The sequence below is a fragment of the Ursus arctos genome, unplaced genomic scaffold (assembly GCF_023065955.2).
Source record: "Ursus arctos isolate Adak ecotype North America unplaced genomic scaffold, UrsArc2.0 scaffold_32, whole genome shotgun sequence".
Lineage (NCBI taxonomy): Eukaryota > Metazoa > Chordata > Mammalia > Carnivora > Ursidae > Ursus > Ursus arctos.
Window position 1 is genome coordinate 12654543 of NW_026623008.1, and position 16183 is coordinate 12670725.

General features: G+C 53.5%; 1 protein-coding gene across 1 annotated transcript in view; it reads left to right on the forward strand.

Annotated features, from left to right (window-relative positions):
* Positions 1 to 7256: 7256 nt before the first annotated feature.
* Positions 7257 to 16183, forward strand: part of IGSF21 (immunoglobin superfamily member 21) — a 134772-nt gene continuing 125845 nt past the window's right edge. The window contains exons 1-2 of the mRNA XM_057305504.1: positions 7257 to 7455; positions 8088 to 8200. Of these exons, the coding sequence (XP_057161487.1) occupies positions 7257 to 7455; positions 8088 to 8200 (312 nt within the window). The remainder of the gene's footprint in view (positions 7456 to 8087; positions 8201 to 16183) is intronic.

Below are 16183 nucleotides of genomic sequence, written 5' to 3' on the forward strand. Positions count from 1 at the left end.
ACCTGGACAGAATGTACAGGCACCTGTTTGGAAAGTCAAAAACATTAATACGAGCATGTGGTTTGAACACTGGAGTTTGAAGTGCCCCTGAAAGAATGAGTATAAACAAATCTATAAACCAGACTCTCGTAAGGTAATACTTAAAATGTCCAAGATACAAACTAAAATCACTTGACAGAATCATGAAAATCCCAGTTCACATGGGGAGACAATCAGCAGGCTGCAGTGATGAGGTAACTCCTGTGTTGGAATTATCTGACAAGGACTTTAAAGTAGCTATTATAAAAATGCTTCGACAGGCTATCACAAATAGTCTTGAAACAAATATTAAAATAGAAAGGCTCGGCAAAGAAATAGAAGGTATAAAGGAGAACCAAATAGAAACTCCAGAACCGAAAAATACAATAACTGAAATTTAAAAAAAAAAAAAAAACACCTTACCAGATGGACTAAGTAGCAGGACCGAGATGACTGAGGAAAGTCCATGAACTTGAAATAGATCAATAGAAATTATCCAGTCTGAGCACCAGGGGGAAAAGTTTGAAATACACACATACGTGCACACACACAGTCTTTGCTCTCATGGAGCTTCCAACCCAGTTGGGTATGGGCTTGGGGGAGGGAAATATCAGTAGACAATAACCAAATCAATATGTACCAGACTGTTATAAATGTTTAAAAAAGACTAAAGCAGGGTAAAGAGCAAGAGGATGACAGGGATACTATTTTATGAAGATAGTTAGAAAAGGCCTCTCCAAAGAGATGGCATTTGAGCTGCAGAACTAAGGGATTCAGCCATGTGGGTATGGAGGGAAAGACTGTTCTGGGAGGTGGGACCAGCACACGCAAAGGTCCTGAGGTGGAGATGTGCTTGGAGTATTGGGGGACGGGCAGGGTTCATTGCGTGTGGGTGGAGGGAATGAGGAAGAGAGTGAGGGGAGATAAAATCAGAGAGGTGGGGGGGGCAAAGTTGGGAGCAGGGACACTAGTTGGGAGGCACTGCAGTAGACCAGTGGTAAATGATGGTGGCTGGGCCCAGAGACATAGCAGTGGAGGGGTGAGGGAGTTGGAGTCTGGGTATATTTTATAGAGATGGCAGGCCTTGCAGGTGTTCCCTGAGCCAAGGGGGAAACCCCGCTTCCGTTTTGGACCTGTTCCTTTGAGGTGGCTGTGTACATCCAAGGGTACATCGGGCAGTAATGTGGTGGCCTCTGTTCGGGGTCCCTAACCCATCTGCTGCAAGGTAACTGGTCCCCACTGTTGGCAGCAAGGCTCCTGGGAGAAGCCAGGGAGACAAGACACCGGCTCATCGCGGGGTTCCCAGGAGAAGCAGGACAGTCAGAATGCAGCAGTACCTCTTTCCCCTGACACTGAGCCTGCCACTTCCAGCGGTCACCTTGCTCAGGTGGACACCCACTGTTTGCTACTCGGGGGCCTTGCTCTGTGCTGATTCAGCAAGTGCCATCATCCGTGCATTCTGCTGCCTCTGTTCACAGCTCGTGCTGCCCGTGGTCTTTGCTCTCCCCACCGTCCGTCTGTCTGTCTGCTGACTCGGTTGGTGTGTCTTACATCCTACCGTGCCTGACGGGGCGGCCGCTCACCACCCGGTGCTGATTTCCTCCTTTGGGTGGACTTCTCCTGCCTGACCCCTGGGAGAGGCCCCTGGGTGCTCTAAGGTGGCACCAATGCCGGTCCGGGCAGACGTGGTCAGAGAGGCAGGTGCAGAAGGCACTGAGTCTATGCAGAACCCCGGCTGGGGCCACGTCAGGCAAGGCCACAGGGAAGAGGTGCTTGCACGAGGGTCCTCCTGGGAACACCACCCACTCTAACTATGCGACAGCCTAGGGCATGGGCACAAGTAATCTGTGCCTTCATCCAACAGAGGCTTTGATTCAGGCACTGCTCTGGACACGTCGGTACCACGGCATCTAGGTCCGGTTCGTGGCCTCATTAGTGGTGAATATTCACCAAATACATCATTCCAAACCCTTTTCTATGTCCTAAGTGGGAGGGAGGAAGGGGTATGTTGGGGACCGTGGCAGCCTGGGGAGTCAGGAAAAGTCTTCCTGAGGAAGTGAGAGTTCCATTAATCCTTGCAGGTGAACAGTAGTTTCCCAAGCCAACAGTGAGGGCTCGGGACAGAGGGGACCACCTGTGCTAGGACCCAGCAGTGAGAGAGGGAGCTGCTCGTGAGGAAGAGTGGGCCTGGACAGGGAGCTTAGGCTGGGTGTGCACCAGATCTCCCCGAGAGGATTCCAGACGTTTCCCATGGAGCGATGGGAAGCTCTGTAGGCCCCTGAGAAGGCCAGGGGTGTGCATTCTAGAGAAAACACTCTGGCTGCTGGCAGAGGATGGTGGAAGGGCATGAATGGATGCAGGGAATCCAAGCTGGACCCCAGTCCACAGGTTACTTCGTCAACCACCAACATCTGCTGAGCCATGCGGAGTCAAGCACTAGGGAGGAGGTCAGCATTGACTCTACCAGTCCTTGAGTTGGTCAAGCGAGGTATGGTCACCCTCACTGTTGAACTGGTAGAGAGGTTTAAGCAATGTGCCAGGGTCATCCATGGGCCATGGTGGGATTTTAACTAGGGTGACCACCTTGTTCCGGTTTGCCGGGAACATTCTGGTTTGGTGGTGAAAACCCCTGTCCCAGGAAACCCGTTAGTGTGGGCAGACTGAAACGTCTGGTCACCCTAACATAACTTCTGCCTCTTTTCACTACATCAAGGCAGGCCCGGACCCTTCCCATGGCAACCCTCGCTGGCCCACGGGGCCAGACATGAGCTAGCCTTCTGGAAGCATCTCCTCTGAGCTGGGTAAGGGGAGAGGGAGAGAAGGGGCGCTGGGATATGACAAGGCGAGCTTCCAGAGAGAGGAACTATTTGTCATCCCCTCATTGGGGAGGGCGCCTGGTTCCTAAATATTGCCCGGGTTTTGCTAAATGTGTCTTAACGGGAGTGGTATAAATGCTGTCAGAGATAGAGGGGGAGAGTGATGGCCCCATTCGGGATAACGAACTGCTTAGTTAAGATGAATCTGGCTCCACGCCTGATCCTGCTTCTTGATACCGTGCTTGGGGGCTTTCACGCAAAAGGCTGATTGGTGGCAAATTTAGTGCAGAGAAGGACAGAGCTCCGTCTTTAGCTGGTGGCTGATTATTTGATGGATTCACTTGATGGATTCACTTCTCGGAGAAACGTTGTTGAGTCATACCAGGAAGGAAGGGGGCAAGATTCAGGCTCAGCTGACATCTGACATGGGATTGGTGGGAGCTGGAAGGCCCTAAAAATCCAGTTCACTCCTCATGTTAGAGACAAGGAAACTGAGGCCCAAAGAGAGGGACAGAGCTGGTTGGCAGCACAGCTGAGACCGGGACTCACATCTCTTTGGCTCTCTTGACTATGCTCACTGCCTCCAGGACGGTGGATGAGGCTGTCTCCCCCGACCCCTACCTGCTCAGCTGCCCCTTCCCACCAGCCCGGACCTGGGCAGTAGCGTGAAGCAGGGAGGGGGGATGCTCAAATCTCTTCTCTTTGGTTTTCTGTCCTCTGCCTTGGGGGAAGGATGTCGTATGGGTCTCCCGGCTCTGATGCTTGATCATCTCTGCATCTCCTACTCCTTGACCCCAGATGTCAGACTCCACTCTTCCCACCTCCATCCAGGACCAGATGTCCTCAGCTGCACAGTGGGAGGTGGGAAGGAATGGAGGTCTAGGGGGCCAGGAGCACGGTGCCCGCTCACCCTGCTCAGGGGTGCGTCCCTATGTGGGCAGGGCTCGTGGTGAACAATACCCCAGGACCTGCTTCACCACCCTGCGATTATTCCCATGTCCACATTACACATGGGGAAACTGAGTCCTGTGGCGGCCACCTAACTTGCTCAGGTCACTGCCAAGGGGTAGAGCAAGAAACTCGAACCAGATAACTGGCTTCAAATTTGCTGGAGGCATGTGGGCGGGAGAAGCAAGGGAAATGAGGGAGGAACTTGCCCAGAAAGAACCGAAGCAAGGCATTTGGAAGGTGATGGGATTCAGTGAACCAGGTCCTGGAGAAATGGTTGTCGGACCTAAAGGAGAACTTTCCTTGTGCTTCTCTTTTGCAAAAACCTCCTTGGCCACGAACCCCCGCCGTCCCCTCTGCTGTGTGTGTCTGCGTCTGGCAAGGTGATTTCTCACCTGTGATCCAGGTGTTGATTGGTGCGGACGCAACCCTCGCCTGGAAAATCTATCAGAAAATTGCCTTGTCGCCTGTCTCCCCCCTCCCTGCCCCACCTGGCCAGTGACCCTTCCTCCAGCCCCGAGGCTGATGTGCGCACGCATCACACATCACGTGAGGCTTGTCCCGGCCTCGGATGGAAAGCATCCGTGCGCTGAACCGAGGTCCCTCGGTGGCAGGGCAGCACTGGCGGGTGGCGGCGAGATCCGCACCGACAATACGTTAGGAAAGCTCCCAAAGCAGCGCTTGTCGAATCCCGTTTTCATACTCTACTGATATTAACGGAGCTCGCGTTCCAGAAGGAGAAGCAGATGTGCAAACAGACAACTACACTCCACGTGATACACGCAGCAAGCCTGGCATCGCGCAGGTTGTTGTGAGTGCTGGTGACTGAATGGGAGCCTGGGCGCTGGGACAGCTAGAAGGTGCCATGCACCCGGTGGGGAGGTTTCAGTCCCTGCACGGTGGCCGGAGCCCCTCCCTCTGCTCCCAGGGCGGCTAGGCTGGGAGCTCGCACCCCAGCCTCCACCCTCCCAGCAGGCGGACCTCAGGAAGGGGAGACACAGTCCCTTCCGCCTCGGGTTAGACACCTGTTCCTGTTCCTGGTGTGTGTTCCAAAAGACTGAATAAGGCTGGGAGGAGGGGAGGCAGGCGGGACTCAGGGGCCTGCGGTGGGGAGAGTGCTTCCCTCAGCTTTGCACCCTCGCCTTCACCCCTGGCCCTGGTTCTCCTCCTATACGATGCTGAGTCAAAGACAGGATCCAGAGCGCACAGTGTTGTGAAAAAATGTCCTACCCTGGCCCAGATGGAGGGAGCACCCTGAACACGCTCCAGCTTCAGGACCTTTGCCCGTTGGTGTTCTCCATCCGGAATGCTTTCCCCCTAGACACCTGCGTGGCTCACACTTGCCTTTAGGCTGGCCCCCTCAGAGAGGCCTGGAGGCCACCCAGTCCAGAGCAGCCCCTGTCCCGCTTCTCCCTGATGCTTTACCCTGGTTGACGTTCTTTGTGGCATTTGTCCCCACCTGCCGTATTTCCTCTCATTCGCTTATTGGACTGTTGTTTCCTCTTCTGTAACGTCAGCTCCGTGAAAGCAGGACTTGCCTGTAGTGTCTTTCGTGCCCGGAGCAGTGCCTGGTACTGCATAGATTCCCAATAAATATTTTTTTCACGAAGGAAGGCAAGACAGGAAGCTGGAAGGAGAGAGGTCATGAAGGGGGGGGGGCAGGGAGAGTGCTTAATTTTGTTCAGCGCAGTGTTGGTAATAGAAATCTCATTGCCTGAAACATCTATGAGAAGCTCCCTCCTGTCTACACGCTCTGGGGAATGCAGGCTTAAGGCATCAGAACCACCCCCACTCACGCCTCTACCTTCTAAATCTCATCTTTGGGGGTTCCATGTGCTCCTGCACCCCCGCCCCCCTGCTGCTATGCAGGGGCTCTTCACTGCTCTCACCCTGCACGCCCCTGAGTCCTGTTGCCCTAGACCATCTGCCTTACCTTGTGGCGCTCCTAACACAACCACCGGTTACCAGCGCTTCAACGGTCCCCGTGGCCCCCACCCGCTTCACACCTGTGCTTCCCCCCTGGTTTGCCAACAAATGGCGACCCTGCAAGCTGGCACCTCCATCCTGCCCCGCCCCGGCTTACACGCACGCACCATCTGCACCCACCGTGGGCTGGCTGCAAGAGTTACCCAACCGAGAACGTGTCCTTCCCACCTCCTTCCGGTGGGAGGGGGCCCTTCTCTGGTCTTGAACTCCTCCGCCATCTGGCTTGTAACTTCAAAGGTGAGACCCTCAGGGAGGGCTGCCCCACTGGACAGGTGAGCCAGGGGGTCCGCCCAGAGCTGGGAATGGCAGCAGACGGGATCTGGTCCTGGTCTTCTTCCACAGCCCCCAGTAACACCCCCCTGTCCTCCCCAGCGCTGGATGTGAAGTGTCTGCCAGCCCTGCCCTCCCTCTCCCATCATGAGAGAGGCTGTATAGGGCATGGTGGTCAGAATGGAGCAGAAGGTTGGGCTTCAGTCACAGCTCTGTCCCAGCTGTGTGATCTTGGTAGGTTACTCTGCCTCTCTGTTTCCCCATGGAAAGTGGGAGTAATACTGGTTCCTCTCGCCTAGGATGGTCACGACAGGTACATGAGTGAGTGTGTATTAAGCTCTTAGCCCAGCGTCTGCCTCGCCGTAGGTGCCATGGAAATGTGACCTGTTATGACTATTTCCTGCTTAGGATTCGCTTGCCCAGAGTCCCCTCGGTCATTGGGCTTCATCCCCCCCGAGGGCGGCCTCCTCCTTTGTCATGGGTTGGAATGCAGCTGGGCTTGGGGACCTCCCTGATGGTCCAGGCTGGAAGGGTTTCCCTCCCCTTCCACAGCCCCCACCTTCAACCCACCCACTGAGGGTGACTGGGTCGTAAATCTGTCCCCAAACTGCGTGCCTAGAGGACAGGGCAACGCTGGGACCATCCTGCTTCCTGAATCATGGCCCTGCCTAGAGCTGGTGGGAGCAAACTTGGGGGCTGAATGAATGACGAGAGGAGGGGACAGAATTGGTCCTTCCAGCTGGTTCCAGTCACTGCTCTCAAGGACCACACAGGCTCTGTGGACCTCCCTGGGAGCCTCACCTCCAGCCTAAGGTTGAGGCTCCCTAGAGGTGAGCCCCCTGCCTTACCCCTCACCCTGGCCTATTGGGACCTGAAGCCTGGTACCACGCAAGTTGAATCTGACTCCAGCTTCCAAATTAATCCTGCAGTGGTCGATTCTTGGTTCCCTCCCGCCCACACCCCCAGCCCCCCGGAGTGTTGTAACCATTAAGCTCCAGGCAGGGGTCAGGCCCCTGGGCTCGATCCGCTCAGGTTGCCCACACAATTGAAACCCCAGGACCCATCCTGGCTAGTTTTCTCATTAAGACAATCGGACTGGATCGATCCATTAGATCAATGGCTGGACATCAGCCGGCGGGAAGCCAATCAGATGGGCCTGGACGATCAGCCCAAGAATGAGGTCCCCTACCGAGCTAGAGCGGGGCCTGGCCCTCTGGGATGGGGCTGTGGGAGGCAGCGGAGAGGGTCAGAGACCTCACCAAGCTGGACTTGGGTGTGGAGACAGTAGTGTTCCCCAGGGTGTGGCTAGCAGGGGCAGCTGGTGGGCGAGACACAGCCTCTGGGCCTTGCAGTGGCGCGGACTCCTTCCAAGGTGGTCAGCTCATTGTCACCCCTCCTCCACTGTGGACTCAAGGAGGTACTCATCTCTCCTCTTGGGTGGCACAGGGTGTGAGCTGGGAGATTTAGAGAGCTCCTCGGAGAGCTCTTCCCCCTTCACCAGCAGTAATTTGGTTATGAGGCTGGGAAGGGAGGGGTCTGGGCACCTAGAGCACTGTTTCCCTATGTGGGTTCCGTGGGACCCTGGCAGCGCAGGATGCCCACGGGGCTTCATGGATGGCTAAGAGAAATGCTCTGTTAGATGCGTTTCAGCATGCTCATTTCTCGTGGGGCTTAACTGGCTGATGTGTATCTAGACCCAGTAAAAAAAGGGGGAAGGAGATATAGTGTTTGACCCCAGAACTGTTTCTCTGGGACGTCTTGTAGAAATACACTGAGGCATTTCCTTCAGCTCTACTTTGAAGGGAAAGTTGATGTCAAGAAGAAGTGTTTCAGGACTGGAGGGATCCTCAGGTGCCAGGGAGGGTCTCAGGGAGGAGACGTCAATGAGAAGGAAGAAGAGAGTGATGAGCTGCGTTCAGGCCCGAGGGTACCGATCACACAGGCTCCGGGGCCGACAGCACCCCCTAGAGTTGTGCTAGCTCTCTCCCCACCCCGCCCCGGTCAGCCCAGCCCTTCATGTCCTCACCTCCCTTCTCCTTTTTCCCATAGGCTACCTGACTGTCAACATTGAGCCTCTCCCACCCGTGGTGGCTGGTGACGCCGTGACCTTGAAGTGTAACTTCAAGACGGATGGTCGCATGCGCGAGATCGTGTGGTACCGGGTAAGTCGCCGCAGCCATCCCCTCCGCACCACAGCCAGGGCTGGAGGCAGAGTGCCCAGGGCCCCTCTGCAGACCCTTGCAGGCTTGGCTATGTTCTCGGTCCTAACCCAGCTCTGTGTTGTCCTCTGCCCTCTGCCCAAAGCCTTCTCCAAGACTGCTTTGCTCAGTCTTCTCCTCTGTCCTCAGGCTCTCTCTTGTTCTGGTCTCCTTGGTGTCCCTAATACGCCTCTGGGCTCAGGAAACCCCAGCAGTACCAAGTGTGAGAACCCTGTGGGCCCCCTGGTTGCTGTGTAACAAATAAAGAACATGAAAGGCTGGAATTTCAGGCAGGAGGCTTTGGATAATGTTCGTGACAGAGCACGGAGAAGACCAGGGTGGCGTCACGCCTTCTTAAAACAAATTACAGACCTAGTCCACCTTCTAATTCGATTACACGTAGGACTGTCCTGGTGCCTGGCACCCTGAGCTGGGTCTGAGGAGGGGTGCTCTTAGAGCCACACAGAAAACCACCTGTCCAGGGCCCAACTGTTGGCAACAGGAGGACCAGCTCTGGGTATTGGGACACAAGTGTTGGCCTTTTCAGCCACTGATAGGAGCCTTCATGTGTCTGGACCGGGCACCCCAGCCTGGTGTCCCTGGGCCACAAGGGAGTCGGGGCTGGCGGGGCTCAAGAGAAGGTCCAGTTGGAATCGACGTTCTTGCACTGCCACGCTCAGGTTCACGCAGAGCAAGGTGCCGCCATCTTGGGAACAGGCTGGGCAGAGAACTCCCTTCCATGATCCAAAACAGGGTTTGGCAACATGTCTCGGTGAGGTCCAGATAGTAAATATTTTCCTCCCTGGGGACGTATGGTCTCTGTCACAACGACTCGGTTCTGCTACTTTAATGTGAAAACAGCCACAGACAATGTGTCAAAGGGAGGCCATGGCTGCGTTCCAATAAATCTTTATTCATGGACACTGGGACTGGAATTTCATAGCATTTTTATATGTCACAAAATACTCTCCTTTTTTATATTTTTCAACCATTCAAAGAAGTAAAGACCCGTTCTTGGTTCGTGAACCGTACAGAAACAGGCTGTAGGCTGCTGTGGTCCAGCAGCCATGGTTTGCCAACCCCTGATCTAAAACACCACTTCTCTAACCTCTGTCTGCTGCATTGCCCTTTCTTCAGATGAAACCCGTAGATGACACAGTCGAGTGGAACTGCTCTGGATGGTGCGGACGGAGTGTGCAGGTGGGGGGTGCGGAGTGCGGGGGAGGGGTGGCCTGGGCAGTTTGGAGATCAGGCTTCTAGAACCGGTTCCTTTGCTGCTACACAGTACCGCCACGTGCACAGAGCGGGGCTTGGAAACCCTACGTGAGAGGATCCCGCTGGGGCACACTCACCATTCAATGCCCTAACCCAGCACTGCGCTCCTCAGTCTCCTTCTTGCTCTTGCTCTAGCCTTGGTTGGACCCTCCTGTCCTTGCTGGTCCTTCTTGCCTTCTTGGTCTTTGATTCGTCATTTGCTGGTTTGTTGCCTGTGACTTGGGCTCCTTTTAGCCAAAATCATTGTTCTCCGTCTTAGCACTGTAGCCCCTCCCGCTTAAAATTACCTCTAGCCCCCGCCCCCCCAAAGCTCTCCCGGCAGCCTGGGCCGCGCAGGTGTGAACCTGACATTCAGCACCCCGCATGGCCCCAGCATTAGATGAGATTGCCATCCTGGATAGATCAACAGGCCTAGAGAAAGTCAAGGCATACGTTAAACAGTGCCCTGAACTGAATCACTAAGAGGCGTATTTACATGATATGGGAGCTGCTTGGCTGACACGCAGACTGCAAACATCTCGTTAGCACCTGGCAGAGGACGGTGCTAAATTAACTGCAGCTCGCTGCTAACGATGGGACTGTCTCTCCCTCAACCATCCGTAGATGGGATCAGAATGAGGGGAAGCGAAAGACCCGCCCAGCTGGCAAAGAGAAATACGGAGACCCAACGGGAACAGTTTATGGGGGCGAAGCTTGCAGACAGGATCTACCAGTGGACGCCTCACTGCCTTGCCAGCCCTTGAAGCGACCATCCCCACTCTGGTTTAAAATGGAATTTCTGTGTCAGTGGTGGAAATCGGCCTGCAGAGGGGGCCACCAGGGTGGGGGCAACACCAGAGCCAAGCCCAAGTGTAGGAAACCGGAATCAGGCTTCCATGTGGCTCCACCCTGTGTCCCCTGAAGTTGGGGGAGAGGACCTGGGCAGGACGGAAGACGCCCAGCTTTCGGTCCGGATGTAGACTTTCCCTGGCCTTCTTTACCCCCGATGCTGAGAATCCCCCATCACCAACCCCCCATCTCTCTCCACCCCAGCCTACCATCGCGTTGATTGCCTTAAAAATCAGTTGCATCTCTTACGGTGTCAGGCCCCGTGTATTGGGCTATGGTAGGCTGCCCTAATTAATTTATTTTACTTCATTTCACATCCTTTGACGGCGTGCCTCTGGAGTGGGGAGGGGTATGCAGATGTATGCAAATCACATGCAAATCGCCCACTGGAGCCAAATGTTTGGGCCCTTGTGATTCTGTAGCTGGATTGAGGGAGCAGGCTCAGCTGACTTGGAAGTCTCCTTGGGACCAGGGGAACCTCGCATGCCCTGTCTCTGATAGTGAGGACGCGGGCAGAGGCTGGGGGGACACTCCAGGGAAGTGTCTCCATGCTGCCAGTTCTCTCTCTGCCTGCTGCCACTGTGGCCTTCCCTCACCCATCACCTCTGTTCCCAAGGAGCCAGCTGAATGGAGAGAGATAAGAGCTTACCAAGATGGGGGCTGCAGGAGCCAGGGCTCCTTGCTGGGGGGAGGGGGGCAGGGCTTCTAGAGGATGTGGGAGAGGCAGCAATGGGAACCCCAGTCTCCTGCAGTCAGAACCCCCCCACCAGACAAACCCCTACATCTCCATCCTCTATCTCCCCGCAGCTGCCCCCCTCCCCAAACAGGGAGCTGCCCAGCGCTGTTTGTTTTCTGTACGACTCTTTGCTTCCCCAGCTTCCTTTGCCCTTCCTCTGTGAATGAGCTCACAGAGCCCGGCTTGGAAGGAAATGAATAGATTACACAGGCCCAGCCAGAGCTGTGTCTCCAATCTCTTTAGAAGGGAAAAGCAGGGCATTGTGGGGAGGCCGCCACTGCCCGCTCAGCCCAGTGGGCACAAAATGGCCCAAGACGTATAAAGCCCAGCAGCCTCCCCTCTGGTCCTAAAGACATTATCTTAGCAATGGAATCATCCTGAGCTTTCAGAAATGTAATGTATGGATTGGATTCTTTGGGTAGATTGGCAGAGCTGATGAAATTGTCTGAAGCAAAATGGATCACTCCTTTGGGGTTAACAAGACCTCTGGCTGGATATTTGGGAAGGTCTTGCCAGGTGGATGTCTTAGGGGTGGGGCAGGGGTAGGGGATGGGAGGAGGTGGCCAGGGCCTGCACCTTGGGCACTTTGCCCCATAGTCTGCTCAGTTTGCAGAAGAAAATGCCAAAACTATAGAATAGACTCAAGAAAGCATGTGCGATCAGAGCCCCTGAGTCTGTGCTGTCCAGTATGACAGCCACTATTAGTCACATGTGGCTATTTAAATTTAAATTGAATTAAATCAAGTCAAATTAAATTAAAAATTCATGTCCTCAGTGAGGCTAGCCATATTTCAAGAGCTCACTAGCCCCATGCTTGTTGATGGCTACGTTGGACAGGGTAGGTATGGAACATTCCCATCATCACAGAAAGTTCTATTGGACAGTCCACTATAGATATTTGCAATTTTTTCTGAGGCCTCTGCCATATACTGTGCTTTCCTGGCAAGGGAATAACAGTGACTGCTCATGGAGACAGTTTTCCAAGTAAACTTACTCTAATGTGAAGTTCTGAAAAATGAATTGTATTTGTTGTATAACCTGCCATCATTAGGGGAGAGGGTCTTGGGAGGGATAGGCAGAACGACCGTCATTCTCAGAAGACCTCTTTGAAAACAGGAGATGTCAAGAGGGTTGTCAGTCACCTGGGTATCCTAGTTGTCTATCAAAGCCCTGTTCACCCTCAGGATGCCTCACAGCCCTCCCCCGCCCCATCTCCTCGTGCTCTCTCCGCTGTTCTATGGCTTCCTCTCCCAGATGTGAGTTTCCCAGGCTCAGGCTTTTTCCCTAGAAATAAGCAGGGCCTAATAGAGCAGGGGTGCAATTCCAATCTTGGCCCGTAGGGGACAGTCACGTAAAAAGCAAACTACCCTAGCATTAAAGTCAGGACTTGGTTCTAGAAAACAAATGATTAATAATATCCTTTACTTAATGATTTCTATCCATTCACACCCTAGTTATAGAACGGGGGACTCATTCTGTAACGCTGCAAATATAAATCCAAGTAGCTAACATTATTGAGGTGTTAGCACGTGCCAGGCACTGGATACATGACGACCTCTCATTGTCACATTGGCATTGTGAGGTGGGGTCTGTTGTTACGCCTACTTTTCAGATGAAGAAACTGAGGCTATCCAAAGAGACCGTGTCTCAGCTCATGTCGCCTTCCCTAACTTCTGCAGAGTTCTAGACACTCCCTCCTCCGTGATTCCTCTTTGCGGGTCTATACTCCGGCTCTTACCTCTCTGTGTCAGAACACCTGTCTGTCAGCTGGACAGTGGACATCTCAAGCACCAAGACCAGACCTTCTCCCCACTCTATCCACAATGCCTACAGCAGAGTCACCCCAGTAAATGTTTGTTAACTGAACAAGTGATAGATGTATAGGTAGAAATGCAGACCACGTCACGTGGCCCACTTGTGTTTCAGGTGGCCGTGTGTGTGCAGCTGATAGTATCTGTCTGCGGGGGACAGAGGGTCTCTGTATGCTCAGGGGGCTTGGTGGAGCGTGGGGAAAAAAGGAACATTTCTTATTAGGGAATACTGTCTAAACTCATTTAGGTGGAGGTCACCTGCCCAGCAGGCAAAGCCAAAGGTCTGTTTATATCATAGAAATCCATTAAACAGCCACAGAGAATCATGGGAGTTTAACCTTTCATAGCAGTTTTTATCATCTTTCCTTTGTTTTGTCTCTTTCCTTCACAATCTGTTCCCAAGAGCTACGCTGAGCCCAGGTTACAAGGCCACAGAAAAGAGAGCCACAGAGGGAGATAGAGGAGGAGATTGACCGGCAGTGATAATGCCCCGCTTTCAAGACCCCCGTATCTTGCTTCTTTCACCTTGTGGGGAGCGTGTGCCTGGGTGTTTGTTTTGTGGTTTGAATGCCTTCTGCATGATGCTGCCTGGCTGGGGCGAGCTCCCACCCAGGGGCTCTGCTCAATGACTGTGTGATAGGGCTGTGGCTGTGCTGGCCAACGAGGCTGGGAAAGGTAAAGTAGGAAGACAGAGGGCTAAGGCATCAGGATACTTGCATGTGAGCTCAGGGTATATGTCTGGGCAGTGATGTAACCTTCCTGCATTCTAGAAACCTCATGTGGAATTAGGCATGAAAACCCCTATGTTGTAGGCTTTGAGAGATAATGTCTGCAGCCAAAACAGCCCAGGACTTGACTCATAGTGGCACCCGTTCAAAACGGTAGCCGTTGTCCTAGCATGTCCCTTGGTGGCTTAAGGGACAAGAAATGGAAATTATAAACTGAGAGGGGAAGGTGTTTTCGGAAGATCACCAAGGATCATCAGATTCCTTGAATTCCATCCTCCTACCTGCATTCCGAAGGCAGACAGGCAGAGACAACCATTTAAAATGGTGGATTCTTTGTGTCTATATGGTTATGCTGGTGAACTCACTGGATTTCAATTCTTGGAAATGTCATCACACACTTAAGCCATTTCAGTGGATCTTAGCTCTTCTCTCCCTGAAGCGAAGAGTTATTTCGAAATGGTTTTACTGGCATCAGCTCTCTTTTAGTGTAAGTCCTTGACAATGTTTTGTTGTCTGAAACCAAAATAGAAAGTGATGACCATAAGGGGACATTGCAGTCCAATGATATCATCAAGGGCGAGAAGGCAGGTACACTCTTGGTGATGAGTAGAGACCAGACCTAAGTCCTGAAGAAGTGAGCCAGACCACCCCTCTGGCCCCTCTGGCTTGCACCCAACCTGGCTGCTCCTTGTTCCTCCCCTGGACACACATCCTGAACGGACAGCTCTTAATCTGGAGGAGGAAGGAAGTCAGAAAGACAAGACACATTCTTCACAGAACCAGAGCCAAGCCGGTCCGAGCCGCCTTGTCCAGGCCTCCCTCCTTCGCCCCTGGCCTCCCAAAGGGGCAGGCTCTCTCTGATGAAAAATGCCCCAGACCTCATCTCAGCACCCCAGTTACATAAGAGGAAAGACAGTGTGCCAGGGAGAGGGCCTGCCAGAGGACAGCTGATTATAGAATAACTAATAACACATAAAGAGGAAGTAAGAGCACACGTCCAAGGCTAGTTCCACTGCACTTTTTTTTCTTCCACCCTCCAGAACAGGTTGAATCCATCCCAGATCCTTATCACAGGGCTCCTCCTTCTGGGGGTGGAATGGCGGAGAAACCGGGACACTCCCCCTAGAGGTCAGAGTGTGAATTGCAGTTATTGCGGCCCCAACCCCTGGAGTTTAATATTAGTCAGTCTCCGGCTGTAAAGGGGCAGTTGTCGTCCACCCCAGCTGCCCCGTAGAATTTTCAGAGGGACCTGTAAAAAGTGCCGATGGCTGAGGTTTGGGGCCGCAGGGCATTTTACTTTTAACCAGTTCCCTGGGTGATTGTAATGCACTTGGCCCAGCCGGGGACCATGTTCTGGTGCATGGGAAACTGATAGGAGCTAGCTCTGACGGGACTCTGATAGGTCGACGTTAATTCAGCATGTAGTTACTGAGCCGGATGGTTCTAGGTACTGGGTGTGCATCAAAGAACAGGACACCAAGATTCTGAACTCCCGTAGTTGAGTTTAGGGGAGGAGGTAAAAAGATAAACAGGAAAAAATACCAGACCATGGTAAGGGCAGTCCCTAGAATTAAAGTAGTCTGATGGGATCAAAAAGGATTGAGTGGTCAGGAAAAGACTCGTTTAAGCTGAGACCTCAAAGGCAACAAGGAATCCGTCTTGCCAGGGGAAGAAATTGGAATATTCCGGGCAGAGAGAGGAGCACATGCAAAGGAGATGTTCTGGGAAGAAGTTTCGCATGTTCAAAGAACAGAAAGAGAATCTGCTTGCGGGACTGGAATGCAGTCAGTTGTGGGGAGTTAAGAGATGAGGCCAGACAGACAGACAGGCAGGACCCTTCTCGCCAGGCCTTGTGCTCCGGGGCCCTGGGTCCGGAGTTATTCCAAGGGCAGCGTCGGAGGGTTTGGAGCAAGGAAGTAACAGGATCTGGCTCACTTTATCAAAAGGTCACTTCTGGGTGGAGGATGGAGTGTAGGGGAGGCAAGACTGGAGTCAGAGGGACCACATGGAGGTTGTTCCAACAATAACAGGCGAGGGGTGGCAGCGGCTTGGGTAAGAACTGGGATGGTGGCAGTGGAGACGGTGAGAAGGGAAGGGGTGCTGCTGTGACCCGCTGGTAACATCTAACGGGCTTGCTAAATGTGTTGATAGGAGGTTGGAAAGGAGGATTCAGGGTGACTCCTGGCTTTCGGGCTCCAGCAGCTAGGTGTGGGGGATGGTGCTATTTCCTGAGACCAAGAGGCCAGGAAGGGAGGAGAGGGCTGGCGGGGCTTCCTTGTCACCTGTGTGAAGTTCCCAGTGCCTCTAAGACATGAGGAAGGAGTTGTCGGGGCAGCCACTGAGGCTACAAGTCGGGGGTTCTGGACTGAGGTCAGGACTGGAGATTCATACCTGGGGGTCTCAGATATGGATGGTGGGCCCGGGCGAGATGTCAGGGGCAGGGAGGCGGAAGAAGAGCACCTGGGTTGGCTGGCTCCTGGGGCACTCAAACTTTAGAGATAGAAAAGTAGACCAGGAAAGAGGCTGAGATGGAGCAGCCAGCAGGATGTGATGAAAGCCAGGTGCGTGG